The sequence below is a fragment of the Opisthocomus hoazin genome, chromosome 8 (assembly GCF_030867145.1).
Source record: "Opisthocomus hoazin isolate bOpiHoa1 chromosome 8, bOpiHoa1.hap1, whole genome shotgun sequence".
NCBI lineage: Eukaryota > Metazoa > Chordata > Aves > Opisthocomiformes > Opisthocomidae > Opisthocomus > Opisthocomus hoazin.
The window spans coordinates 48,600,991-48,625,300 of record NC_134421.1 but is presented as its reverse complement, the minus strand read 5'-3'; the positions used below and the strand labels follow the sequence as shown (position 1 = coordinate 48,625,300).

Here is a 24,310-nt window from a genome sequence, read left to right as displayed (position 1 = left end):
AATGGCATTAGACTGAAAGAGGGTAGATTTAGATTAGACACAAGAAAGATATTCTTCACCATGAGGGGGGTGAGGCACTGGCACAGGTTGCCCAGAGAAGCTGTGGATGCGCCCTCCCTGGAAGTGTTCAAGGTCAGGTTGGATGGGGCTTTGAGCAACCCGGTCTAGTGGAAGGTGTCCCTGCCCATGGCAGGAGGATTGGAACTAGATGATCTTTGAAGTCCCTTCCAACCCAAACCATGCTATGATTCTATGATGTGTTCATAGCATTTGTGGAAGGAAAACTGCATACCTTTCTCAGGAGAAGCCAGCATCTTTAAGGCAAAAATAGGAAGTAAAAAGCACTCTGCATCTATTAAAAAAATCCTTAGACTTCCAGGAATATCATTTCACATTAAAACCATACCTTTTGTTTAAGAAATGAGTGCAAAATGTGTTCACAAGGATGTATTTGAAAAATAAATTATTCTGATTACTTACAGCCTTAGAATTGAATGAAATCAAAACAGATACAGCAGTTTTTGAACAATGAGGCCTTTATTCTTTTCTTTCCTCTCTGACAATAAGATATATAGGGATTTGTACTCCTTTTTTAATTTTTTTTGTGTTACATTTTTGTTCTGATTATATCATCTTTCCCAGCATAATCTATTTTATTTCCTACATTTTTGATGCAAGGTTTTATAAAATGTTTTCATATGTTTCACGTGGCCTGTTCGTCCTCCCCAAATGAGATAGGACATGAAGTGATATATCCAAATGTATTTTGCCATAGATACAACACATCTCTCTGCTTTATGACTCGTGTTTAGTAATTCTATTCTGTCGTGTTTGCAGGCGTTTGCTTGGTGGCCAGAATTATTGGCTGAGCATGCAGAGAAGTTTTTGTCTCTGTATTCTGTTGATATGGATTCAGCGCTTGAGGCACAGCCACAGGACTCCTGGGACAGCTTCCCACTTTTCCAGCTGCTGAATAACGCCCTCAGAAACGACAGTAAGATCTTAAGTTTTTTAGTTATTGCGTGCATAAGATTTTTCAGTGTGCCTGCACCTTAGAAATGTGTTTCTAAATAATATAAATCTCAAAATAAAAGTGAGAGTGCCTGTGTCTGTGATATGTGTCCTGGTGCTACATTTCATGGAAGTTGAGCAGTCTCTCTCTATTGTTGCACGGTTTCAGTCCTTATTCTGCCAACCCCTTAACTATTCAGTATTCACAAGTTGTTTTAGTTTTCAGTTTTAAATCAATGAGGTACAAGCAGCATAATATGTTTGATATTTCATATTTAATCTATAATGCTTGAATAAAATTGTAATTAATATTTCCTTCTAAGCTTTCATGTAAACTACTTTCAGACTAGTTACATCTATAAAGGTATTGTAGGCTTAGCATGAATGGGCTAAGATACACACAACAAAGCAGAATGTTATTTTCGTTTGATGTGTTGTTGTATTATTTGAGTTGGACACCAAAATTTTAGATAGCCATATTATCTTGCTTTTATTCATCTCTGAAGAGAGGGATTTGGGTTTTTTTATGATAGTTAGGTGATGTCCTAGGCGTGTTTTTTGTGAAAGTGATTTTAATAATGGAAGTAAGGAAATAACCAATGAAACCAAAGAAGATTAGGTGTTGATTTAAAAATACTAGACTATACCTAATATTTTAAGGCATCATAAAGAAAAAAAATATTTGTGCTATGTGTTTCCTCATATTCTATTTTTAAAAATGAGAAAATGACCTACTGTTTTTTTCATTTTCTTGGTGATCCAAATGATCTTTTTATTGAATGATTCATGTTATTCCAAAATTTGATTTTTTTATTATAAATACAAGAAATAAATAATTTTTAACTCTTCCTGAAAATTCATTTCATTTCTGTGGAAGTTCAATAGCTTTTAAGAATTTCAGCTCCATGTATGGAAACTGCTTGACTGAAAGAATGGAAAATAGTAATAAAGAGATTTTCTCCAAGGTTACACATATGGAAACCTATATTATTTATCACTGTATTATTGTTAACCTTAGCTGCCAAGTGTTTATTGAAATATGTAGGTCATCTCAGTATAGTACCTGTTGGCCACAGCACCCTATCATGAAACGGAGCATATAGCAAATGTGCAATTCACTGTAAGATGATCGATGACGAACTTCATGGAGGGAGAGGGGTAAATGGAGAGGGCCACTAAACTAAAGCTGAATCTTAAACAGAATTGTTGAAAGTCAGTGTTATTGCACCACGTTGGATGTGGTCTAGGACAGAGTGAAAGAACATTTACATCCAGTCTTAGAGCTCTCTTTTCAGGAATTATGTTTCCATACCCTGACATTTAGCAATATATGAAATGTGACATTCTTGATGATTTCTTTTTTCACATGTTATCCTCATGAAAGAAGATGTATTGGTTAGTATTTCCCTTAGTTTCTTTTTAAGAAGTTCACGAATGTTTCATCTGGAACCTTTGTTGGACAAACCGCAACTACAGAAACATATTAAAAATGCCATGCAGGTGGTAGTTTAAACTCAATTTAGAAGGCTGTTCAGAGGGATGTAGGAATTCTTCAGTCTTGGTACAGTTCTCCTAAGAGTTAGACTTCTGCAAGGTGGATTCTGCATTACTTTAGGTGGGTGTCTGGTCATCTAAAATCCAGAGTTAAAAATCTGAAGCCTGTATTCAGGTGTCTTTCCTACCAGCTTATATTTTCAGTTTAGGAAGCGCATCTGTAGTTGTGATGTTATCTGCACTTAGAACAATTAGTTGGTTTCTGAAAGCTGTGGAGGTATTTAACAGTAGTTTTACCAGAAGGATTTGTGGCACCAGTTTTAACTAGATTATTGTGTCGCTTGTGTTCCTTTGCACTTTGGTCCCAACCTGAAAGAAGTGACAGAAACAAACAAGGTTTGTCCTCACATGCAGAGAGGTTGCTGGGAGGCTGCTGATTTTTTTCTTTCCTTAGAAGATTAAATGGATAATAATGCTAAATGATTAAAACAGCCTTAGGAAAGACATTTTATGAAAACTTTCATGTCAAAGCAATTATTAGAAAGATTGTAAAAGCTTAACTGAAGGATACGAAATGACTGCTGTATGAAATGTCACACCTGTATACCAATTTCAGTAATTCCCTAATGGTAATAGATATAGTAAATGACAGTTTCTAGCAAGTGAACGCCATCTGGAAAATTATACTTTTTTTTTTTCCCGGAACTATTGGAAAGCAATCATGGAAATTAGTCACCTTTTAATCGGTGGATATGTTAGCAAGTGGCAAGTGACCATTCTACCTAGAACTGATTCCCAAGTGGAACATACCTCAGTGCTTATTCTTTAATTAACAGCCTTTTCACCTTGCAAGTGCATTAAAGCCATTAGAAAGAGCTCTCCATGCTTACATAATCAATTTTACAGTCTTTCACAATGAAATGAATAATTCTGGCTTTACCCTAAGTGAAAACCTTTTCCTGAAACTATCATCACCCTCATAAAGATAGATTTAGAAAAAAAAAATCTAAAAAGGGAAAAACTGGAACGTGGTCTCATGAGGATAAAAAGGCTAGTGTTAATAATTAACAAGGAAAGTGAAGTGGAGTAAATTAGCCATAATAGAGCCCACAGTGACTGGCAAAGTCGCCTCTCATTATCAAAAAACTCATTAGGAAATGAAGAGGTGGAAATCCCACTGGGTTATTCTCACTCTCCGGCTATATCAGAGATTACTTTTCAGATTTCTTTCAAATGAAGAACTGTTAGGTCACCATATTGCATATTAGGTTAATCTTCAGTGAAATTTGGAGGACTGACACCTGCGTGTTATTCTATCTCAAGAGCTTTAAATGAGCTCTAAATCTTCGATGCAGGAGTCAGTTTTCACGTAAACCTGACATGAGCGAACTCCTAACAATAAAGAAACAATCGAACATTTACAACATTAAAGAAAACTTACATGTGAGACTATTTTTATAACTATGTCACAAAAATATAATATTAGAAAGACTGTGAGATAATGAAAATGCATAGTCTTTGCTTTTCAAATAATACCGAATGTGGTTTTTTACATAGTATACAAAACATTGCACAAGATTCAAGCCGAATACTTCAAAGCCAATATTCATTTAACAATGAGAGAAAAGTGCATTTTCTCATACAGCGTATAACTTTTTATGAAGTAAAAGGAGGGAGGAAGAGCGAGTCCTGACTGAAGCTTCACATTCCTATTATGAAGGACTCAATTTTAAGTCATATTTTCTCCACTTTTTTTTGACCTTATTCTACAACAATTAAGAGTTCATCACTGAGTTCATCAGCAATTGCTTTCCTATTAAGTCTAACTGAAGAACTACTTAAAATAGTAGATAGAGGAGTATGATCTTGCTATCCTATAAAATATTTCAGCTTTTCTGACAAGAGCTAACAAATAAAAAAAAGTGACTTTAAAAGTGACATTTACTGTGGAAATGAGTAATACATTGTAGATAAATTTATTGTGATTTTTCAAAACCTAAAGGTTTAAAAAAAATTGTAGCTGCTTTTATAGTATACATTTTCGTGATCTCCAAAGTTTCTATTGTTAATACACACCTACGCCTGACTGTATAAAGCTTTGCAGGTGGAGCAGCAGTAACAGTACCCAGTCTCTCTCTATGCTAGCGAAATTATTTTTTCCAGAATTGGGTATTCATAGAGGGAAGAAGGACATGGTTGTCCCAGGATCGTGTCTTATTTTCTGTAATGACCATGTTGTTTTTTGTACACAGAGCCTATAAATGATGTTATGAAGGGGCCTGCTCTAGAGGGCAATTTACTTTGTGTAGTTGTTTAATTATTCAGATTAATCAGGTTTTTAGTGCCTCAAGACAGACATGTATTAATTCCTCTTTGTTTAAGATGGTGTCAGAGATATCGTGTAGTGGCATATGCCTTGAAGTGTCTATATATTTGGCTTATTTTTGAGGTTTTTCAATTGTATATTCAATATTCTGCTCCTTTACTTGCTAAGTTTTCCTTCCAAGTATCACTTACTGACACTATGTACTGTGCTGTTGCTCAGCATTATTGCATTACATTGGCACAAATCCGTCAAACTAGGAATATTCTAAAATTAACTCTTAATCTTCATTTTCCATCAAGTGTTACTCAGTGAAATGTCTGTGTACCTGCTCTAACTCAGCCATGGTACACCTGTAGACAGTCTAATGAAGCTAATCTAGAAAAAACAGCATGAGTGTTAGCCTCTTGAAAGCCATTTCCATTATTCATGGCTATCGATTTCAAACAGGAATTCTCTGAGAAGTTTTTTCCACTATTGCTGTTGCTAGTAGCAGAGTGGCAAACACAACCAAAGACCTCATCACTTTCATGCTTTGTTACAGCCTGTGTACCACTTTTGTACTAGTATTTATGCATAACATCATAGCCCCCATCTTAAACTACAGGATGGAGATAGATAACAATGCAGATTTAAGGTAATCAGGGCAAAGATAGATAACAATGCAGATTTAAGGTAATCAGGGCAAACTTTATACCCACACTGATATCTCTCATCAAACCTTACACTTCTGATTAATTGTAGTGGGAATCTTTTCTTAGGTCAGGGAGCTATGATTTTTGCTTAGTCGTATTAGGAGCTGCTTTGAAATCGTAATCTGCCTTCAGATAAGAGCTACGTGTTTTGGGTACTGATACTGAGAGCTAACTCAGGCTGCATTATTGCTTACCAGAATATCCAATAACCTTTTTGACTGAATGGTAGCTTTAGGCACAAGAAAATTTTGCAATAAGCTGTTGGTGTCACTGTCTTGTAAAATAAATGTTCAGCTTGCATCCACATAGCACATCTCTCAAATTCACTTTTAAATTGTGTCTTGTATGTAAAAATACACAATTTGTATATAAGCTGAGACATTTGCAATTTTCACCACATTAAGTAACAGATTAATAAATGTGGAAACAGAATGTAATATAAACAGGAAATGAATGGAAATGTAAACTTTCCTTTTACAAGTTATTGGGTGATTTTCAACTGCCACGAATAGAAAATGGAACTGCAAGGAAATTTCTTTCTTGAAATTTACAGCTTTTATTTTAGATTTTAACATACACCAGAAAATCCAAGTGCTGCCTTCCCGAGAATCCTATGGAGAGCAGGATAATTATAGACTGTCTGCCAAAGTGCTAATTTTGTCGGTGGAGGAGACACTCATGTTCATTTGTGTCATTCTTCCTTTCCTTTGATTCTCCAGAAGCTCTTGAGGACAGCGTTAACACGCTGGCTCCGGGAGAACTCCAAAGTTGTGCCTGTATAAGTAAAAGCAAAACAAGCCCTACAGCTTCTGTTGTACACAAGCACAGTAGATGCTTTTCCTACTATTAGAGGAGAAACGTCATTCCAGTACTGGGTTATTAGACTGTACTTTTCATCTCTGGTCTCTTCTTGTCATATTTTAATATATTTCAACTACCTAATATGTAAAAATTGAGTAACTTTCATCTTCAACTTCAGTATTTCAAGAATTTTTCATTTGGGGATCTATTTCTGTTTCTAAAATCTGTTTTCCATGAATGTTGTCTATGCATTAGCTTGCCCTGGCATAGGCTTTCATTTTGTTGTTGTTTGTGTGAATATGAGATGACTCATATGAAGAGGGTGTGGGGTGTCTATATTGACAAGACAATGGAGAATTAAGCTACATAGCTTTGAAGACAAGTGGTAGTTGAAGGATTTGAAGTGTGGCATTTCCTCAAGGATCTCTTGTTTCCCATCTACTTTGATGCACAGGTGGTACCTTTTGGCAAGATCAATTCTAATCATAGGGTAGAGTGCCACGAGTCTGCGGATGATACTCAGCTATATCACTTATCCCTGTGCTCCGAGTTCTTGCCCTGCCCTGCAGTAATCCTTGACGGAGATCTCCAGAAGGCTAAATCAGAGCTGCCATGTCCTCAGCCCTGGGAAAACAGAATGCTCACCGAGTTGTTGATCCGAGACAGCGCTCTTGTGCGCGTGCCCACGTACAGAGGGATCTCTGCGGAGGGACAGTCACATTAAGAGTCTTGGCATCATTTTGGAAAGTTTCCCTTCTCTGCAAAGGCTGGTGTCAGGATGTTAGGAAAATGATTCAGCTTTTTAAGTTGAACAGCTTTTATTGCCTGTGACTTCTTTAAATTTCATTCTGACTTTGGAATAACAAGAGTTGCCCTCCTGCCCATGAGGCTTTATTACAGTAATTCCCAGAGTAGGACTTGTAGCAGAGCATTTCTGCGGTGTGCTCAGAAAACAGTAAACTACAAGCTCATCCCTTCAAGTAACTGTGATTGCCTGATTAATGCCAGTCCTGCACTGAATCACTGTAAAGTGGCAGTATTGACTTAATTGACACAGTTGTATTCTTGTTGTTCTTAAGCTCAAGGTTGCCTTGAAAAATCAGCCTAATATGTAACTTTATACCAGCCCCCTTTTGTTTCTCCAAGGCAATGTTCATCATCCTTTTACTGAGAAACCTTTGTCTCAATATCCAAATCCTTCTCAGTTGTTATTACTGCTGGTCACAGAGGCTGCAGTTTTGAGATATATAAATACAGAAAAAAATAACACTGTTTTGAGTGCCTGATATGCAAATAATTATGCCAGAGCTAGCTAGTTAACAAGTAGTTCTATAAGCAGGGTAAATAATGGAGCATGTTTGTAATGGACTCACAGGTGCTCTCAAGGGTGGATTCTCAAGTGTTTAATGAGTCTATGCCACTGCCTTTTTCTCAGTGGAAACCCTGATAATCTCTGCCTGCTACCTAGCTGCCTGTTTTCATGAAGCTTCATATATCTGATGTCTTCACCCCTGTGTCTAATATGGTTGAAATTGGCTAAAAATTTCAAAATTCTTAGCAAGAGAGAGGCAGGTGAACAAAACCAGAGAGAGCTGACCACATTAATATTGTCTCCTTAGGTAAAGGTGATTGATACATAATTTCCCATTACTCTGCAAGGATGTTTTCAAGAAAATATTTCTTACTTTCAGATCATTGTATTCAAGAAAAAAAAAATATTAGTGTTCAGCAGCAAAGGCACTTCCTTGCAATACAAGTAGCAATAGAGAACTGAAACTTGATGACGTTTTCACAAGTTGCCATCTCTCCCAGGTTCAGTTTGTGGTGGGCATCATTCAGGAATGGAAGGCAAGAGAGTTTCTGGAAGTTACATAAGTAATTTTTATATGTTATACATGGAGTTGTACCAGTAGTGGAACAAGAGGGACTGTAATTTTATGAGATAGTTTCCAGGGTTTTGAGCCACATGACCCAGCCTTTTCTTCTCAGGAAGAGGAGGAAGCCTCCTCAAAATACAGTTGTGGTACCGATCCAAATCAACTGAGAAGCCTGGATGTGGGAATAGGTAGGAGGAGAAACCCACAAGAGAATTTAAAACAACAGAATATGGGTAGGAGAAAAGAAGGGCTACCAAAATCATGAAAATTTCTCTCTGTGGCTCAGCTTGCCTGTATGATTTCCACGTACACCTGGAAATATTCTTACAGGTCCTAATAATAATGCTGGATTAACGGCTGCGCAGAGACACATTCAAAACATGAAACTGATATACTCCCGTGGTGGGACAGGACATTAGTGTGCTAAGAGTTAGGATTTGCTAAGAGGACATTTCAGGGAGTACAGGGACAAGCAGCGGTGGTGGCAAACTAATTTTCAGGTTTGAAACATTTTCATTTTGTGTTCTGTATACAGTTTTTCATGAAGTAAATCCCATTTGTGAAGCAGGTAATTTTCTACTGCTTATAGCTACTTTACTTTCCTTGAGTAATATGTTTCATGCTTAATAGTATGCTCACCAGTCAACTCCATTTCTTTCAAAAAGCAAGAGAACACCTCTAGGTGTGTTACATATTGTCAACTTTCCTAAGCACTATAGGCAACTAGTTTTCAGGACTTCCTTTAAAGACTTGCAGAACTGCGATTGCTGTAAAGTTGGAGATAATCACACCAGAGAATTAGCAAACTTCCAGAAGGGAAGTGTAGAGTTAGCGCCCTTTAAAATTTTGCAAGGCAGCTGAGAGGGCAGAGGAGAGGTAAGCTTGGCTGCTGGGGCTGAGTTTCACACGAACAGAGACTGTCTGGGAGGTATTTTTGTTTGTGGGGGTCTTGGTGAGGTTTGGGCACGTGTCAGGATGGGAAAAAACAGGATTCTGGTGGTGAGCTCTGGCCTTTGAGATTTTTGCATATGGACATGCATAGGTGTACCAAGACATGTTTTACGTTCAAGAGCTCATTGAATGTCCTGTGCAGCTATAGGCAGTGATTCAGGACTTTGTCAGCTCCTGAGGACACAGAGCAGATGGGTTAACTATTCTTATTCCCCCAAACACTCATATGTCACATACTGCTTTTTTCCACTAACCAATCTGGAGGAAAAGCTGTATACATCTGTATTTTTACACATAGTCTAGTGAGGTTGAAATGTTTTACTATAACCTTTGTTCTTCTTAGGATAAAATAAAATAAAAATAATTGAATGACATTCAAATACTGTTTGGTTGATTTGTGTTTTTTTTCTGTCTTGGTGTCTAAGTATTGAACGAAATTGCTCAGGTTTCATTTCAGCAAAGTATATTATTAATTTTAAGAAGATGCAAAAGTGTTCTGATTCAACAAAGGACTTTAATATGTGCCTAGTTTTCATAACAGTGACAGTTTAAAATGTACTGCAGTGTCCTCATGGAGCACTTCATTTAGCTTTTATGAACTGTATTTCCTACACAAGGCAGATCTTGTTCTTAAAATGCTTTTGTGTACTAAAACACTTTAAGAGGTATTATTTTAAAATATACTTTTTCCTATAGCAAAATAAAATGGGGAAAGGCGTGACATTTTTTATTTGTGTTTTGTTTGTTTTTAAAGCATTTTTGTGCAATGGAAAATTTCACAAGCACTTGCAAGAATTTTTTGTTCCCATGGTCATCCGCTACATCGATCTCATGGAATCATCAATTGCCCAGTCCATTCACAGAGGTCTTGAACAAGAGTCATGGCAACCTGTCAAGTAAGTGCTTGCTACAAGATCTGAACAAAGCACCTGCCTATAGTTTTCTGTCTAATCAGGTGTTCTCCCCTGTTGTCCTGTAAATGTTCTGGTTTTTATTGTATTCCTACATTGTTTATTTCTTCACAGGAGCATCACCAACAGTCTTCCTAATGTAGCTCTTCCAAAAGTTCCAAGTTTGCCTCTTAATCTTCCACAAATACCTAGCTTTACTACACCAACCTGGATGACTTCTTTGTATGACTCCACGTGTGTATTCTTCAATAACCTTCTGACTGTATGTCAGCTCTGCATGGCCTTGCTGGTGTTCTGTGCAGCTGTATTTGGATTGCATGGTGTTCATGATCTCTTAGCTGGAAATCATTGTTTCTTGGGAGTGAGCCAAGCATGGGCTGTTAGTGAGTTGCGCTTTCTAGTGCATTAAAATGTAGCAGTTTTAAACTCAATAACTTACAAAATCAACTTGGCAAAGGTCTGTCATAGTACGGATGGTGTTTAATACCCTAAACAACCGAACGACTCTTCTGAATTAACAAGCAGTGCGGAACCTTTTGGATAATTTATTTTAGATCGTGGTTGTGTAAAGTGAGGCAGCCCATCATATTTTTGCATGGGTTTGATTAACTCATTGTATATTGGTTCTGAAAATCATTGATTGCAAATATTGTCATTAGATTAAATGTCCATGTTACAGGAAAATAGTAAAAGGTTAGTAAGTACCCAGAGTAGAAGTACATCCATTTCATTTTCTGTTTGAAAAAATATGTATTTCTTTTTGATTTCTCCCTAACACTTCAGTGCTCTTCTCTTTAAAAAAAGAAAAAAAAAAATTAGAGCAGATGTGCCATGTTCTGTGGGAATATTCCCATAGTTACAGGCCAGATTTCTGTGTGAGGACACATTCATATACATTAGAGAAAGGCTCAAGAAGAACCTTATTTTGACTAAAGTTGTATTAGAAAGGGATGAATGTGAAAGACTTAAAAAAACACACATTCAGGACACAAAGTTTGATGATAGGATTTCAAGCCAGGTATTGTCTTCTCAGGTTTTATGAGGGAGTTAAACACTCCTAACAAGCGCTGAGATCCATTACTGCAAGAGTTCATAGAATTGTAGAATACCAGGTTGGCAGGGACCTCAAGCCAACCTTTCTTGGCAAAAGCACAGTCTAGACAAACGGCCCAGCACCCTGTCCAGCTGAACATGAAAAGTGTCCAGTGCTGGGCAATCCACCACTTCCCTGGGGAGATTATTCCAATGGCTGGTTGTTCTCATTGTGAAAAATTTTCCTCTTTTGTCCAACCGGAATCGCCCCAGGAGTAACTTGTACCCATTACCCCTCATCTTTTCTGTGTGACTCCTTGTAAAAAGGGACTCGATAGTTTGTGCTCTGCCAGACTTCTGGCACTTGTCTGTTGAGTATTATGATTATTGTTCTGATGCTAATTCCCCTAAAAGCTGACAAAATTCCTCTTAATCCTTGGCTCTGGTACCTTTCGTGTTTACCATACTAATGCTAGGTTTCTCCTGAAGTGCTTATGCCAATCATTTCAGCTTTGAATACAAACTAATTGGTCTTCTGCTACTCAAATTCCTTTCTGTTATTCCAGTGCTTTCGAGGGTTTACTTTTTTTTCAAAGAATAGCTTTCAGAGTTCAGGGTTGTTATAATCTTAGATGTGGTCTTCTTACAGGCTGTATTCTAGCAACCACATCCAGTAAAAATAACTTGTACATATTAAAATTCATGTATTTTGAATATTGAATTTATAATTAATGTATAATAAGTATGGATTCTGGTTGGAGGATAGTAGTGTTAGATCTTTCCTAAATGAAGCTTTTGGTGTAGCAATAAATTCCTAGACTGTATTGTCAAAGAAATGTGTGAGTGTAGTGAATTTCAGCCATCAGCTCATCCCCCTTGCACATCACCTGGTGTTAATGTTCATGGTGTGTATGGCAAAGTACGCAGAACATCTAAAACTAATCAGTGAGGTTTTCAAAGCGTTCAGTGAATTCTGAGGTTGACGTGTGCCGTAAGCACTTGCCAGCAGTAGCTTTTGCTCTGCTGCTTCGTAAGAGAAGTGAGGATGAGCGGTGTCCCCACTGCAGTATGGCCTTTGTAAGGTCATCACCCCTTTTTCAGCTGCTCCGCACAGCATTCGAGAGGAGGTCTGCTGAGGTGCTGGCTCTGTTGTAGGCACCTCTTCATGTTCTTTTTCCCTAAACATAGAGCTTTGAAGTTGTATTTTATAAACTGTGCATAAATTAACATTCAAGATTGGAGGTAGTATAAGTTACCTTTGTAATACTGTGGAATTCGGGTAGTATTTTAAGAATCATCCTACCTACATCCTGCTGAAGAGCCAAGTAACTTCTCAGAATGGCCACGTATTGTAGTTGGATCAAAAAATGAAAGTGAAAGCACTGCAAGCGAGTTATTCATCCTCCCAAGCTAAAGAGTTTCCTCTTTCCTGCGGATTCCTGTGTCTCAGCTTCTGGTGGAGGAAGTGGTTCACTTTCACTATTACATGAAAGAAAGGCGGAGAGTTTTATTTCCCCCACTTCTCCCATCTCATCCTTTTCAGGAAGAACAAAGCTTCCTCTTTCTAGTTAAATTCTCCAGTGGAGAGTAACCAAATACCTACACTGTAATACCTGTTAAGCAAAACCCAGTGTTTCCTGTCGGCTTTCCCTTTCAAAGTGATGAACACCCACCTTAAATGAACTAGCGTGGCATATTGTATTGTACACAGAGTCAGTGGAGGTGCCTGAATTCAGGAGCCCAGGCCCTGCTTTGTCAGTCATCGCAGGTAGCTCCTGCTCCCCACCGACTCCCCCAAGTCTTTCTCTCCCAGTCCACTATGCTGCCTCCTGGCCACACAGCTGATGCTTTGGCAAGAAGATGACTATGTCTGTCACAGAGTTGTGCTGGACTTCTCTCTTTCTTTTGGAAAGTGATGATTTTTGCCAATTAATCATTATCAATTTGAATTACACAATGAAGAATCTGCAGGCAAAAATAATGAGGAAAAGCAGTCTGTGAGCCAACTGAGTTGCGGTTAAATGTTTACTGAGAATGTCAAGTCCTGTGTCTATTTTGTCTGCAACAGGAAGAGATTTCATGCTCTCCAAACTTTACTAACGTTCATATTCATGCTCTAATATTCGTGTTTAAGTCCATTCATATTCAACAGAGCTGTTATGTGCCTACCTGAGAAATTTTGCTGAAGAGAAAGAGTTGAAAATGTATTCACATTTAGGCATTTCTTTGTGTGATTTACTGAAGAAAATAGATTTTACCCTCTCTCACTTAGAAATTTCTACAATTCTTCTGAACATTGCTGGAGATGATTGTTTATATTTTTTTATTCACTGTTGGTTTTTTTTTCCTTGATCACATGTTTTGGAGCAGTAAATGTATGCTGCTTATAATAGCGCTTAGGAAGACCGTTAGCTCATTTTCAGTTGTTTTGGCTTAACCTTTTGTTATTGGGCATCGGAAAGGGAGATATGAAAAGGGGAAAGTGTTGTGAGTAGTAGTCTGTTTTTCTTGATTGGTCTCAGGAGAGAACAACTCAGAGGACGCCTTGGCTAGACATGCAGAGCACTGTGGATTACTGCTCCATTTGGCTGAAGGCAACTTCCCTGAAGAGGAAAAAAGTTTGGATATTCTGTAAAAGCTTCTAATCAGCCAGAATGAGGGGGATTTTTCCTTACTTATTCATTAATTCAAAAGCACTACTTTAAATTGCATTTTTGTTCCATTTCTATTTTAAATTTCTCTGCCTCTTCTGGACCTGGCTTTTAAGTTACATTTGTGGGTAATTTTAATTGTTTATCATTTAATTTATATAGTATTATTTTCAGTGCAGACATGACATAGATTCACTGACCAAAAATATTGCAGGTATAGACCTGAGGTTTTCTGTTGCTGTCTGGTGCCAGTCTAGAATATCGGGTTGAGCAAAGTTCAAGGCTGGGGAAACATGGAATAAGGAACATGCTTGCAGGAGAATAGTCCTGGCTTGTCTTTCACCCAGAACAGGCAACATCAAAGGAAATGTGTCAGCTATGTTCTTTTCTTCCTGCTATGGCTCAGCTATGATGAGTGACAAGAGGGACCAGATGGAGCAGTCACAGTGCTCTCATAGTGATATGAAGGGATCTGGTCTGAATGTGTCCGAGCTCTTATACTGGACCTCTCTGTGTGTTTGTCCATGCTGAATAAGTCAGGAGGCCACGTTTCAGTGCTGTTTTGGGGGGTTGCATCTGTAGTGCCACATACATTCTTGTCATAGCACTTGCCTCCCGTAAAGTGGTAGGAGGCCATGGTCTGCGTTTTTAAGGTTGGGTATTTAAAAGTATAGCCATAGGACTGATGTTATAGTGAAATTTAGCTGATTTAGTTTCTGTGGAATAAGGAGATTTGAATATAGTTTTTTCCTGTTGAGCATTCTGGAGGATGAATGTATATTGTGGGCCAAATTTCTTTCCTTTCAAAAATACTAGCATGCAGGAAGAAAGAAGACTCAACAAACATGTTTTGGTTGTTTGATCCTCAGGTTGCCTCAGTCTTGGACAAAGTAAGAGGAACTGTGAGGTAACTCTGTCCCTGTTATCTTTGAGGGACCATACGCAAGCTGTTACTTACCAAAGTTCTGCTGCATCCTTCCCCCTCATCTGCTGGTGGAAAATAGAGAGATGGAGCTAAGTGCCATTGACCTCATAATTAATGAAAATCCTTTTCTATTGAAGAACTTCTCAGTTGGCTTTCTGAGCCCTGAATATACATCTTGAGGCAGCATAAAGAAAATAGAGGTGGAGCTCACAAGCTGGGGGCTCACAAAGGACATAGAGATGATGCCCTGTTTTGTAAACAGTCCTAACAAAACACTAATGGGCAGTAACTCAGTAATAACCTTAAAAAAAAAGATAATTACAGTAATTTATAAAATCACCATCATTGCCCTTGGCAAATTCCATAAGAATGGAAGCTAGCTGCCTTTGAATCTTGTGGTTGATTGAGAATGCCCTTAGATATTTAATAGTTCTCCTACATTTTCATATCCCAAGCTACCCTATGGCTTTCCACATCTGGACAAGAAATGATATATTCTACATCTACTCTGGAGTCATATGTGTACTGATGTTGCAGCCAATGTGCTTTATTAGTGGACTGTTGGACTAATTGCTACTGTTTGGGTAGCTGGCAAGACTAGTGGGAAGCTGCCTCTCTCAGCTGTCAGTGGATAAGCGAATTACTTAGGAAGCTGTGTGTAGCTCCTAAGTTTAACATTCTGTGGGGTCTTGGAGAAACATTGTGTCTTGGTCCTTTTTTTGCTGTGTTCAATACGATGCAAGGCAGAAAGCCATAAAATAATTTAGGTTAAAATAGACCTCTGGAGATACCTGGTCCACTCTCCCAGTCAAAGTGTGACCAAATACAAAGTTAAGTTGTCATTAAAAATAAATAAGATAGTCATAATATTTGCCTCTTTTAACCGTTGGAAACCTTCTCTTACTGCCATGACCTGATTAAAAAGGGTGGATGACTAGATAGTACCTTTTGCGCAAAGAAGTAGTGCTGAAATCTTAAGTTTTGACCAGCAAAACAGTGGAGTTTGGGCTTATTTTTAAAAATGTAGATAACTATAGTGAATATAGTTTTTAAAGAAAGAGTACCAGTTCATTTTCCTGGCAGAACAATATTATTCCATTCATTAGATTGAAGTAGCTTTACCATACAGGTTCAAATAAAAACTTTTCAATAGCCAAGAATTTGTCCTGTCCCTTCACAAAAAAGAAATAGTTCTGGAATTACAGATGTCAATTCAAATGCTTTGGTGGTTTTCATTCCTCTTGCTGCCAGGAGGAGGTAAAAACTGAGTTTAGCTCTTCTTCATGTTACACTTTATGTAGTATTAAACCCTGGAGTGACATATCTAGCTCCTAGTAGGGAAAGCGAATCTATAGTCTGTACAACCACTTCAGGGTATTGAGGTATATGCTGACAATTAGTACTATTTCTAATGTTTTTTACTGAATAAGGGCCAGGAAAAATCCTAAAATCCAAATAAAACAAGTGTCTGGTACAGAGAACAAGGTAATTGAAATCGCAGTTTTCTGCAGCATTTAACAAACAAATTAGACATTTGTGTCTGGATGTGTGAACTAGGAACAAATAACTTCTGTTGTAACACATTGTTTTCCTTCCCCATCTTACTAGTATAATATGTTAGGTAAATTTAAGTGTCATTGGACAATGCTGAATAAAAAAATTGAAGAGTGGGAGCTCAAAATGATATGAAAAGAGAATGAATGAATTAGTGTTTCATGAACCTGTATCTGTTATTATATTTATTACAACTGTGAAACTTTATTTGGTAGTCTAATGAAGCCAAATTAAGTGGCTACCAGGGAGTGAACGTGCACAAGAATACATTCATGTTATTGGCAGCACATTAGTCCTTCTGAGTCCTGAAGAATTTCATTTGGAATTCCATTAGGGAAAAAAAGGAAAAACTATGGAAGAATAAAAAATAGTTAAATTATGTGATCTGATGATAAAAAATGCTAGTTCTGTTTCTTGAGAAATTATGGTTTGTTTTCTGGAAAATACGTGTTCTTATCAACTGTAATATGTATACTGAGATTGTCCCCATTTCTGTCCCTATATAATTTGTCTTCGTCTTTTACCCCAGTCATCTCAGAAATTGACTTAGTCACTTCTGAATCAAATAATATGTATAACGTAACATCTACAACTTCACTCACTGACGGTCTACACAGCAGATATAATGAAATCTTCAATATTTGCTTATCATGTAACTTAAGAAACAGTCTAACAGGGTTATAAACTTCCTGAGAAGTTTGGGTGGTTTGTTATTTCTATTTTGTAATTAAACTTAGCGGTGTATGAAAGTGTTCCCTATTGAGGTCCAACCTGAACAGGTAACTTCCGTCCCTGTGCAAGCTGTAACCTTAGCAGTCCCACGGGCCTTTCGCCTGTTTCTGCTGTTTTCTTTCAGGAGCAACGATGCAATGTAAACTTAACAATTACTGTGTAAAATAAGTGGGGAAAATATGTGTGATATCGAAAAAGCCTGTCTAAAACTGTGGAATATCCTGCTACGCATAGTGAAGATACCAAAACTTGCACCGTTTAAATCCAGAGATGAAGTCAGGATCGGTTGCTGGGAGACGGCCTCCTCCTTAGGCGGGCGTCCATGCTCCCAACTTGGCAGCCATGGCTCTGAAGTCATGCTGGCATTAAGGCAGTGGGGACAAGGGAGCAGTTGGGGGGATATGGGAGGTGGCGGGGTGCTGTGGGACCGACTGGTGCTCCTGCTGCATCTGTGCTGCCTCCTCAGAGCCCTGAACATGAGCTGTGCTTTGCTTCCCTTCACCGCCCACTGCCTCTGCTAACCTGGTGTGAACTGTGGCAGTGCTGCTCTCGGAGGCGTGCGTTGGGTGGTCGGGTGTTACAGGTCCTTTCTATTTTGTCATTTCTTTTTTGGTCTGACCCTGCTCTGTCCTGAGCACACTCAGCACTCACTGACTCCTTCCATGAGAGCTGGGGTCACTGAGCACTTTGACAATTACATTCTTTTGTCACGAGGCAGAAGCAATAAAATGTCAGCAGTGACATATTAAACTGTTTGGATCTGAACCGGGACTGTCAGGCTGAGTTTTGGTTGCTCGTGTCACCAACAGTCTGGAATGCCATGCTGCGTGGTAGAACTGTACTTAAACAGTAACCCAGGCGTTGCAATGCAACGCATCGTGAAAATGTAATTAATCCGCGATGACAGTGGAAGTGTCACTGTAGTTACAGCTAAGGTTAGCCTTAAATTGTTGTATCTTATCACAAGCCAATGTCTTTAAATTTAGGAATCGGTTTGGGATGGAAGAAGAGTTTTAAAACAGTGTGGACAATCTGAGATGACACAGAACCATATTAATCCCCTGTTTTGTTTGTGCACACATTTCTTTGAATAATTTCTGTTCTCTTTTTTCCACCAGGATCTGATGTTATTCCCTCAGTTAGAATTAATGAGCATTTATCAAGGGACTATTTGTCTGGGTGTCTCTTTTACAATATTACTACTAGCATCCTCGTTTCTTTGGTAGGCTTATCTACCAGAGTTATGAAGGCAAGAAAACATATGTGCAAAATCTTCACTGTTTTGAAAAGATTCTTAGTAATTGATAATTCCTGTACCTTTTATTTTTCCTGTCTTGATCTGAAATTTGAGCTACTTCATTTTCCATGTTCCCCAACATCCCATCTACCTCCCTAGCCTGTCATATTTCTCAGCTAACAGATGAGAAAACTTTACTTTTTTCACCCTAGTGGGAATTACTTTAAATTTTCTATGACCATTTTCACATTCTTGGAGTAAGAGCAACTGTGGTGTGACATACAGTGGAGTGAAGGAGGAAGATGGTGTGAAAAGGAAATGTTATTAACTTAGATAATTCTGTGACAACTGGGATAGACATCCATACATTTATCTTTGGTTTCTTGGGGACTTTGTTTTGGTTTGTTTCTTACAGAAATGGCTCAGCTACATCAGAAGATCTTTTCTGGAAACTGGATGCTCTGCAGATGTTTGTTTTTGATCTTCACTGGCCAGAACCAGAATTTGCCCATCATTTAGAGCAGAGACTTAAACTCATGGCCACTGACATGATAGAAGCCTGCGTTAAAAGGTACAGTTGAAATGATCTGTTAAAAATTGGGAGAGATTTGAAAATTAACAGAAGAACAGCCATACTGGCTTGCAGAGGTGCATCTGTACCAAAATCCTATCATAGGAATCAGGGCAACTGCAAAGGGATCATGACTTGTGTGTATTTCCCCGCATCTGGCAATCAGCAGTTTGGCAACATCTAAGAAATACCAAGGAGAATTTCTACATATGTTGCGAATAGACCCTTGGAAGTGAAAAAAACAAATCTCTTTTCTATTCCATATATGTGGCAAATACTGACAAATCTCAGAATTCTGCTGGAAGAAATCCTTTTTCTTTTAGTACGTTCCCCTTCTCCGTTACTATATTATTCTTTAATACTCCTTAATTTGTCATTATCTTAAAGGACTGTCCCTAAGAAATATATTACAATCTAAAAAGTATACAGCATTTCCACATTTGTGCAATAAACAAAAGAATGCAATCTGTAAGTGACAGAATCACAGAATCACAGAATGGTAGGTGTTGGAAGGGACCTCTGTGGGTCATCTAGTACGTTTTATATTGCTAAGCTTCTGGAAATTATAGAAAACAGTGGGGTTTTTTCTTGATTTTTTCTTCAATATATTTTGGGTATATTCTTTTAAATGAAGCACAGTTGATCTGAAAAGATCTCTGCCATAGCTTTCGGTACATATCATTGTGTTCAGAAGAAATATCTGTATGTCCATAAAATTTACAGGGATCTCCTACTAGGTACTTCAGAAGCCATGATCCCACATACAGAGAAAGCTTAATCTGGACATAGAGAAATACTGATTTTTTTGAAAAATAAATAGAAAAATGGGGAAAAAATAAAGTTTGTAGACGATTTTGCAGTGTCAATCAGAAAATATACAACATTGATAAGGAAGGCTAAAGAAACAGAACCTTTAATGTCCAGTAAGGTTAAATCTGATGATGTATTTTATTATTTTCTGTTAAACATACTAGGAACAAGGAGAACCTCAGGCCTAGTATATGAGCCTATCGCTAGAGCTACAATGCTGAAATCATGGTAAAAAAGGCAGAAGCATTTCACAAACATTTCTATTTGATTTTGAAAGGGGATCATACAGAGAATGGAATAAAAGTTTAAGTTCTGTAGCAAAGGAAGATATGAGACGATACCTATTAAAGTTGAAGTCATGTAAGCTTACATCCATCTGTTCTGAAGAATTTGGCGTAGAAGCTCAGTCCACTACAAATATCTCACAAATCTTAGAAAAATGATGACATCTCAAAGGACTGGAAGACTATCAGTGTAATCTCAGTCTTAAAAACCATAGAAGGAGTAGCATTGAGATGCAGTAATGTATTGATTATATTGACGCTGAGTCAGGAAAAAAATGAAAAAAATCTTGACACTGGGACTCTGTTAACAGGACTAAAATGCAACAAGATGTAAAATACGATAAGGTGTAAAATACGATAAGACGTATACGAGTAGTACTAGTTAAAATATTTTATTGAAAAATTAAGCTTTTCAAATTCATATCTTTTTTTAAAGCTTATTACAGATTAATGTAGGAAAGGCAATTGTGTTAATATGAATACTTGAATTTCTCCTGGGCAGTAAATCTAATGCCACATATTGGCATGATCTAAATCTTTGCACCATACAGATTTGACTGTGTGGATTTTAATGGCACACAAAAATTATGTTAGAAGTGGCTCACTGCCGGGTTCACAACCAGAAGCTGAAAACAGAATTGTTAACACAGAGGCATTACGAAAAGAATTCCATATGGATCATTTTTTGGTCTGTGATACCAACCCTGACATTTTTGCTGCTTGCTTTTGTAGAGAATAAGAAGATTCTGGTGGCAGTAGATGAAGGTTTAATAAACATTACAGAATGATCCTAGTGTCAGCGCATGAAATGTGTTAATATTTTAGAGTTAATGCATAACATACTAGTGTTAATACACTAAGTACGTTTTAGTGTTGTCAAAGATACTGTACGTCAGGTAACAAAGAAAGTAAATTATATCCATAAGATGGAGTGTATCAGACAGTAGCAACTCAGAAAAGAATGATGGAACTATTCTGTTGTAACTCTTATTTTGATACTAATATGATCTGTAAGACTTTTTTAAATGGAAATAGGATGCTTCTGTTCTCATCTTCTTAAAATATTGTGTCAGTTTCTGGTACCCACATTTAAAAAGAAAGGTGGAAATAAAACATTACTTTTATATTTATGTATTCTGAACTAGTATAGTTTATTTCAGTGACATTGCTCCTTATGTACACTGCTGTGAGAAGAAAATAGTTTTTTTGTGTTATGTATCTCCTGATGCGTCTTACCTTTCAGTATAAACATTAATATTTGCTTAATAATAAACTCATTTTCTTCAATAAAATTTTCTTTTCTGTTAAATTCAGGAGAGGGCTTTTTAATTATATTTCTTAGAAGCAAGTATTTGGTATGATAAACTGCACTTTAACATAGAAGAGCTGGATAATGTGGGGTATTTTCACTGCTTTAAATTGTTCTTAGTCCTCATACAAGGAAGCATATTGTTATCTAGTAGGCAAGAAGATAATACTTTTATTGTTCAACTAAATTAGTTGAAGCAGTGCAGAACCTTGAGATTACCATCAATGCAGTTGTTTATTCAAGGAGTGGATATTCTGTACTTACAGAATTTTATTTCTAAGATGTTCTCACGTGCATGTACATTGTTAAGACAACACATTTAGTAAGGTTTATACGTTTGTGCCCTTGTTGTTCACAATTATCAGAGACTCATGAATTATGTTTTAATAAACAGAACAAGAATTGCCTTTGAACTCAAGCTGCAAAAGACAAACAAATCCACAGACTTGCGTATCCCTTCTTCTCTGTGTACAATGTTTAATGTCTTAGTTGATGCCAAAAAACAGACGGCTAAACTCTGCATACTGGATGGGGGGCAAGAGGTAAGTAGAATTTTGTGTGTTTAATTCCTATGTTCGGTTAATCTGAAATATCTCACACTGCAGACGGTCCTTAGTAGATTAATTTCAAACTAGCTGAGATGTGTCACGTAGCTCTGTTTGTACGGGAGCACGCATAGACTGCTCCCTAGAAGCACCACGCAAGACACAACCCCTCTTCTTCCACCAGAGAAGACACAGAGTGCTTCTGTAATTTATTTGCTTTGACCTGTGAATCTGTTGAACATTCAGAGGATTTCTTGACTCGCAGCCTCTCCAGGAATTTCTCTTGGGTTGCAGCAGAGAAATAGCCCACTTCAGGACTCTTTTGTAACAGTAAAATAGAGCCAAAACATTGTCCTTTGCAGCCAGGTTTTAAATGAGTAAGGTTGGTTTTTAAATGGCTCATATATCCAGCATTCATGTCTGTATACATGCTGAAAATAGAGAACAGAAATAATTGGGTAATTTAATGGGATTTTTTATTTGGTCTCCAAGGACAGGGACCATTTTGGCAGTAGACTGCTGCCAGGGCTGTAGACACTCCACAGTGGAGCACTGATGTGTTTTTGAAGGATATTTAGACTTCACTGACTACTGTCCTTCCCATATTGTCCCTCTCGGCAGGAATAATCTGTGAAGTGAAAAAGGGCACACTACATAGACTGGTGAGATCACCAGCATAAAATTCAAACTGTTCTTGCTGTGCTAGTTCATTAGCAGTGTAATTTTGTTTGATTTGGTTTTGGAGAGAGGGTAGAAACATTTGTCAGCATTTGGCAACAAAAACATATGTCTCCTTTGGGCAGTTTCACGTTTACATTATTTGGTCATATTGATTCTGTTGATTTTTCCATTTCTGTACTGTGCGCTGCGTTTTATTGGCTCATCTTGTCCAGTTAGCGTATTCGATGTAATTGTCTTTTTTTTTTTCCCAATTCAATGAGACATTCATCATTTTCCTGTTCTACCCTGTCATCTTTATTTTTCCTTTTGGTTTTCCGTGACATGAACCAGTTTACTAGTCAATGGGTAAGTGTCTTTTCATTGTTTTTTAACTTACTTTTTTTCTTTGGTTAACAGCCACTTTTTATTTGAAATTATAATACTGCTTTTCTTGTTAATTTTTTAGCCGAGCCTTCGGAATTCCTTTGCAGCCTGACCTTGCTACAGACTCATTGTCAGCTTCTCAATTCTTCTTTCCTTCTTCATCCTCTTAAGGTGATTCCAGATGCATTCTTCACTCTTCTGCTTTTCAGACCTAGTGTCCTGTCTTATGGGGTCGCAAAGTTATAGACTCTTTCACCTCAGTGAGGCAAAAGAGCAACAAACAGTCTTGTTTCAGGCTCATCAGAAGTAAACCACAAGTAGCAATTCTTTGCCTTAGGCTGATGCTGCCATTTCGTCTTTCGCTTACTATCCGAGCAGTAAACTGCAAACACACCCGTGCATACCTTTCTTTGGGGACGGGCAATACCAGGACCTCCATAAGGATCTGCAGGCAGATGGTATAGCCTCGCTCTCCACAGTTGCGCCACAGAGTCGCCTGCCCTGGACGATGCCTCCTGCACTCTCAGCCAGGCCCCTCAAAGCCAAAGTCCAGCATTTGCAGTTACCTTTTGGACTGCAGACACTCACCAAATTCTCTTCTGAAATCTTCCCATTCTCTAGGTTTTCAAGCTCCATCATACACTTTTCACAACACCAAAACAGAAATGCAGTCCTTGTTCCCTGCTAGGTCTGACCACGACCCTAGATGGTTCCAATGCTTCATTTCAGTGCAAGAGTTCAACAATTTAGCCTACTTGTGATGAAATACATTACATTTTTCAAAGTCCCCAAATTAACCTTCATCCCAATTCATCTAATAAACCAAAAGAATCTCAGAGCCTTCATATATCAGAAATGATCAGATAATGTGGCAACTGCCTGCTTTCTCATATGATTTTGAATTCTTGTCTATCAGTTTCTTACATTCCCAAGGCTTTTTTTGAAGAACAAGAAAAAATAGGCTTTTCAGTTGCTTGTAGCTGATATCTTGGTTGTTTGAAATGCTTCAGGATTTCTTGGGTGAGATAATTCTGGAATCTGCCCATCTGTCAAAGCAGGCAGGAGGTCATGTCATAACATAAACAGTTGTATCTCTGGCTCCTCTGTAGCAGCTCTGGCATTTCCAATTACTCTTAATTAGACACTTTGTCTTGAAACTTTTCCATAGTACCTTTCTTTCCCTCATCCTCCTTCATCTTCATTTTAGTCTCAAACATGGTCTTTTTTGCCGGTCAAGAAAAACAGTCCATAACGCCTGAGTTAACATTTTTTAAAAGGCCTGTTCATTCATCTGAAATTCAACACTGAATATCCGTGTGACAATTTCTAGAACTTCTTCTGCAAGTGATGGAAGGTGTTATTTAATGAGATGGTTAGACTCCCAGCATCTCATTGAATACAGCATGCTCTGTTCATTCCCTATACAGAGCTATGGGCAGTTGCATACCTTGTTCAAGTAGTGCCAGATGTGGAAGTTTTCACCCTGTGTTGTCAGATAGGAGGGAATTCTTACTTACCATGTAATTAGGGCGTTCTGGTCATGGCTGCCAATA

The 24,310-nt window shown here is 37.8% G+C and overlaps 1 protein-coding gene across 4 annotated transcripts in view; it reads left to right on the top strand.

The window, feature by feature from the left end:
• CADPS2 (calcium dependent secretion activator 2) overlaps positions 1-24,310 on the top strand; it is a 325,438-nt gene that overhangs the window by 260,122 nt on the left and 41,006 nt on the right. For 2 of the 4 annotated variants that reach the window (XM_075428323.1, XM_075428322.1), the window contains 5 exons: positions 838-994; positions 9,907-10,048; positions 10,178-10,297; positions 18,610-18,765; positions 21,563-21,710. In XM_075428323.1, coding sequence (XP_075284438.1) covers positions 838-994; positions 9,907-10,048; positions 10,178-10,297; positions 18,610-18,765; positions 21,563-21,710 — 723 coding nt within the window. The remainder of the gene's footprint in view (positions 1-837; positions 995-9,906; positions 10,049-10,177; positions 10,298-18,609; positions 18,766-21,562; positions 21,711-24,310) is intronic. The other 2 variants (XM_075428325.1, XM_075428324.1) reach the window with 1 other exon arrangement.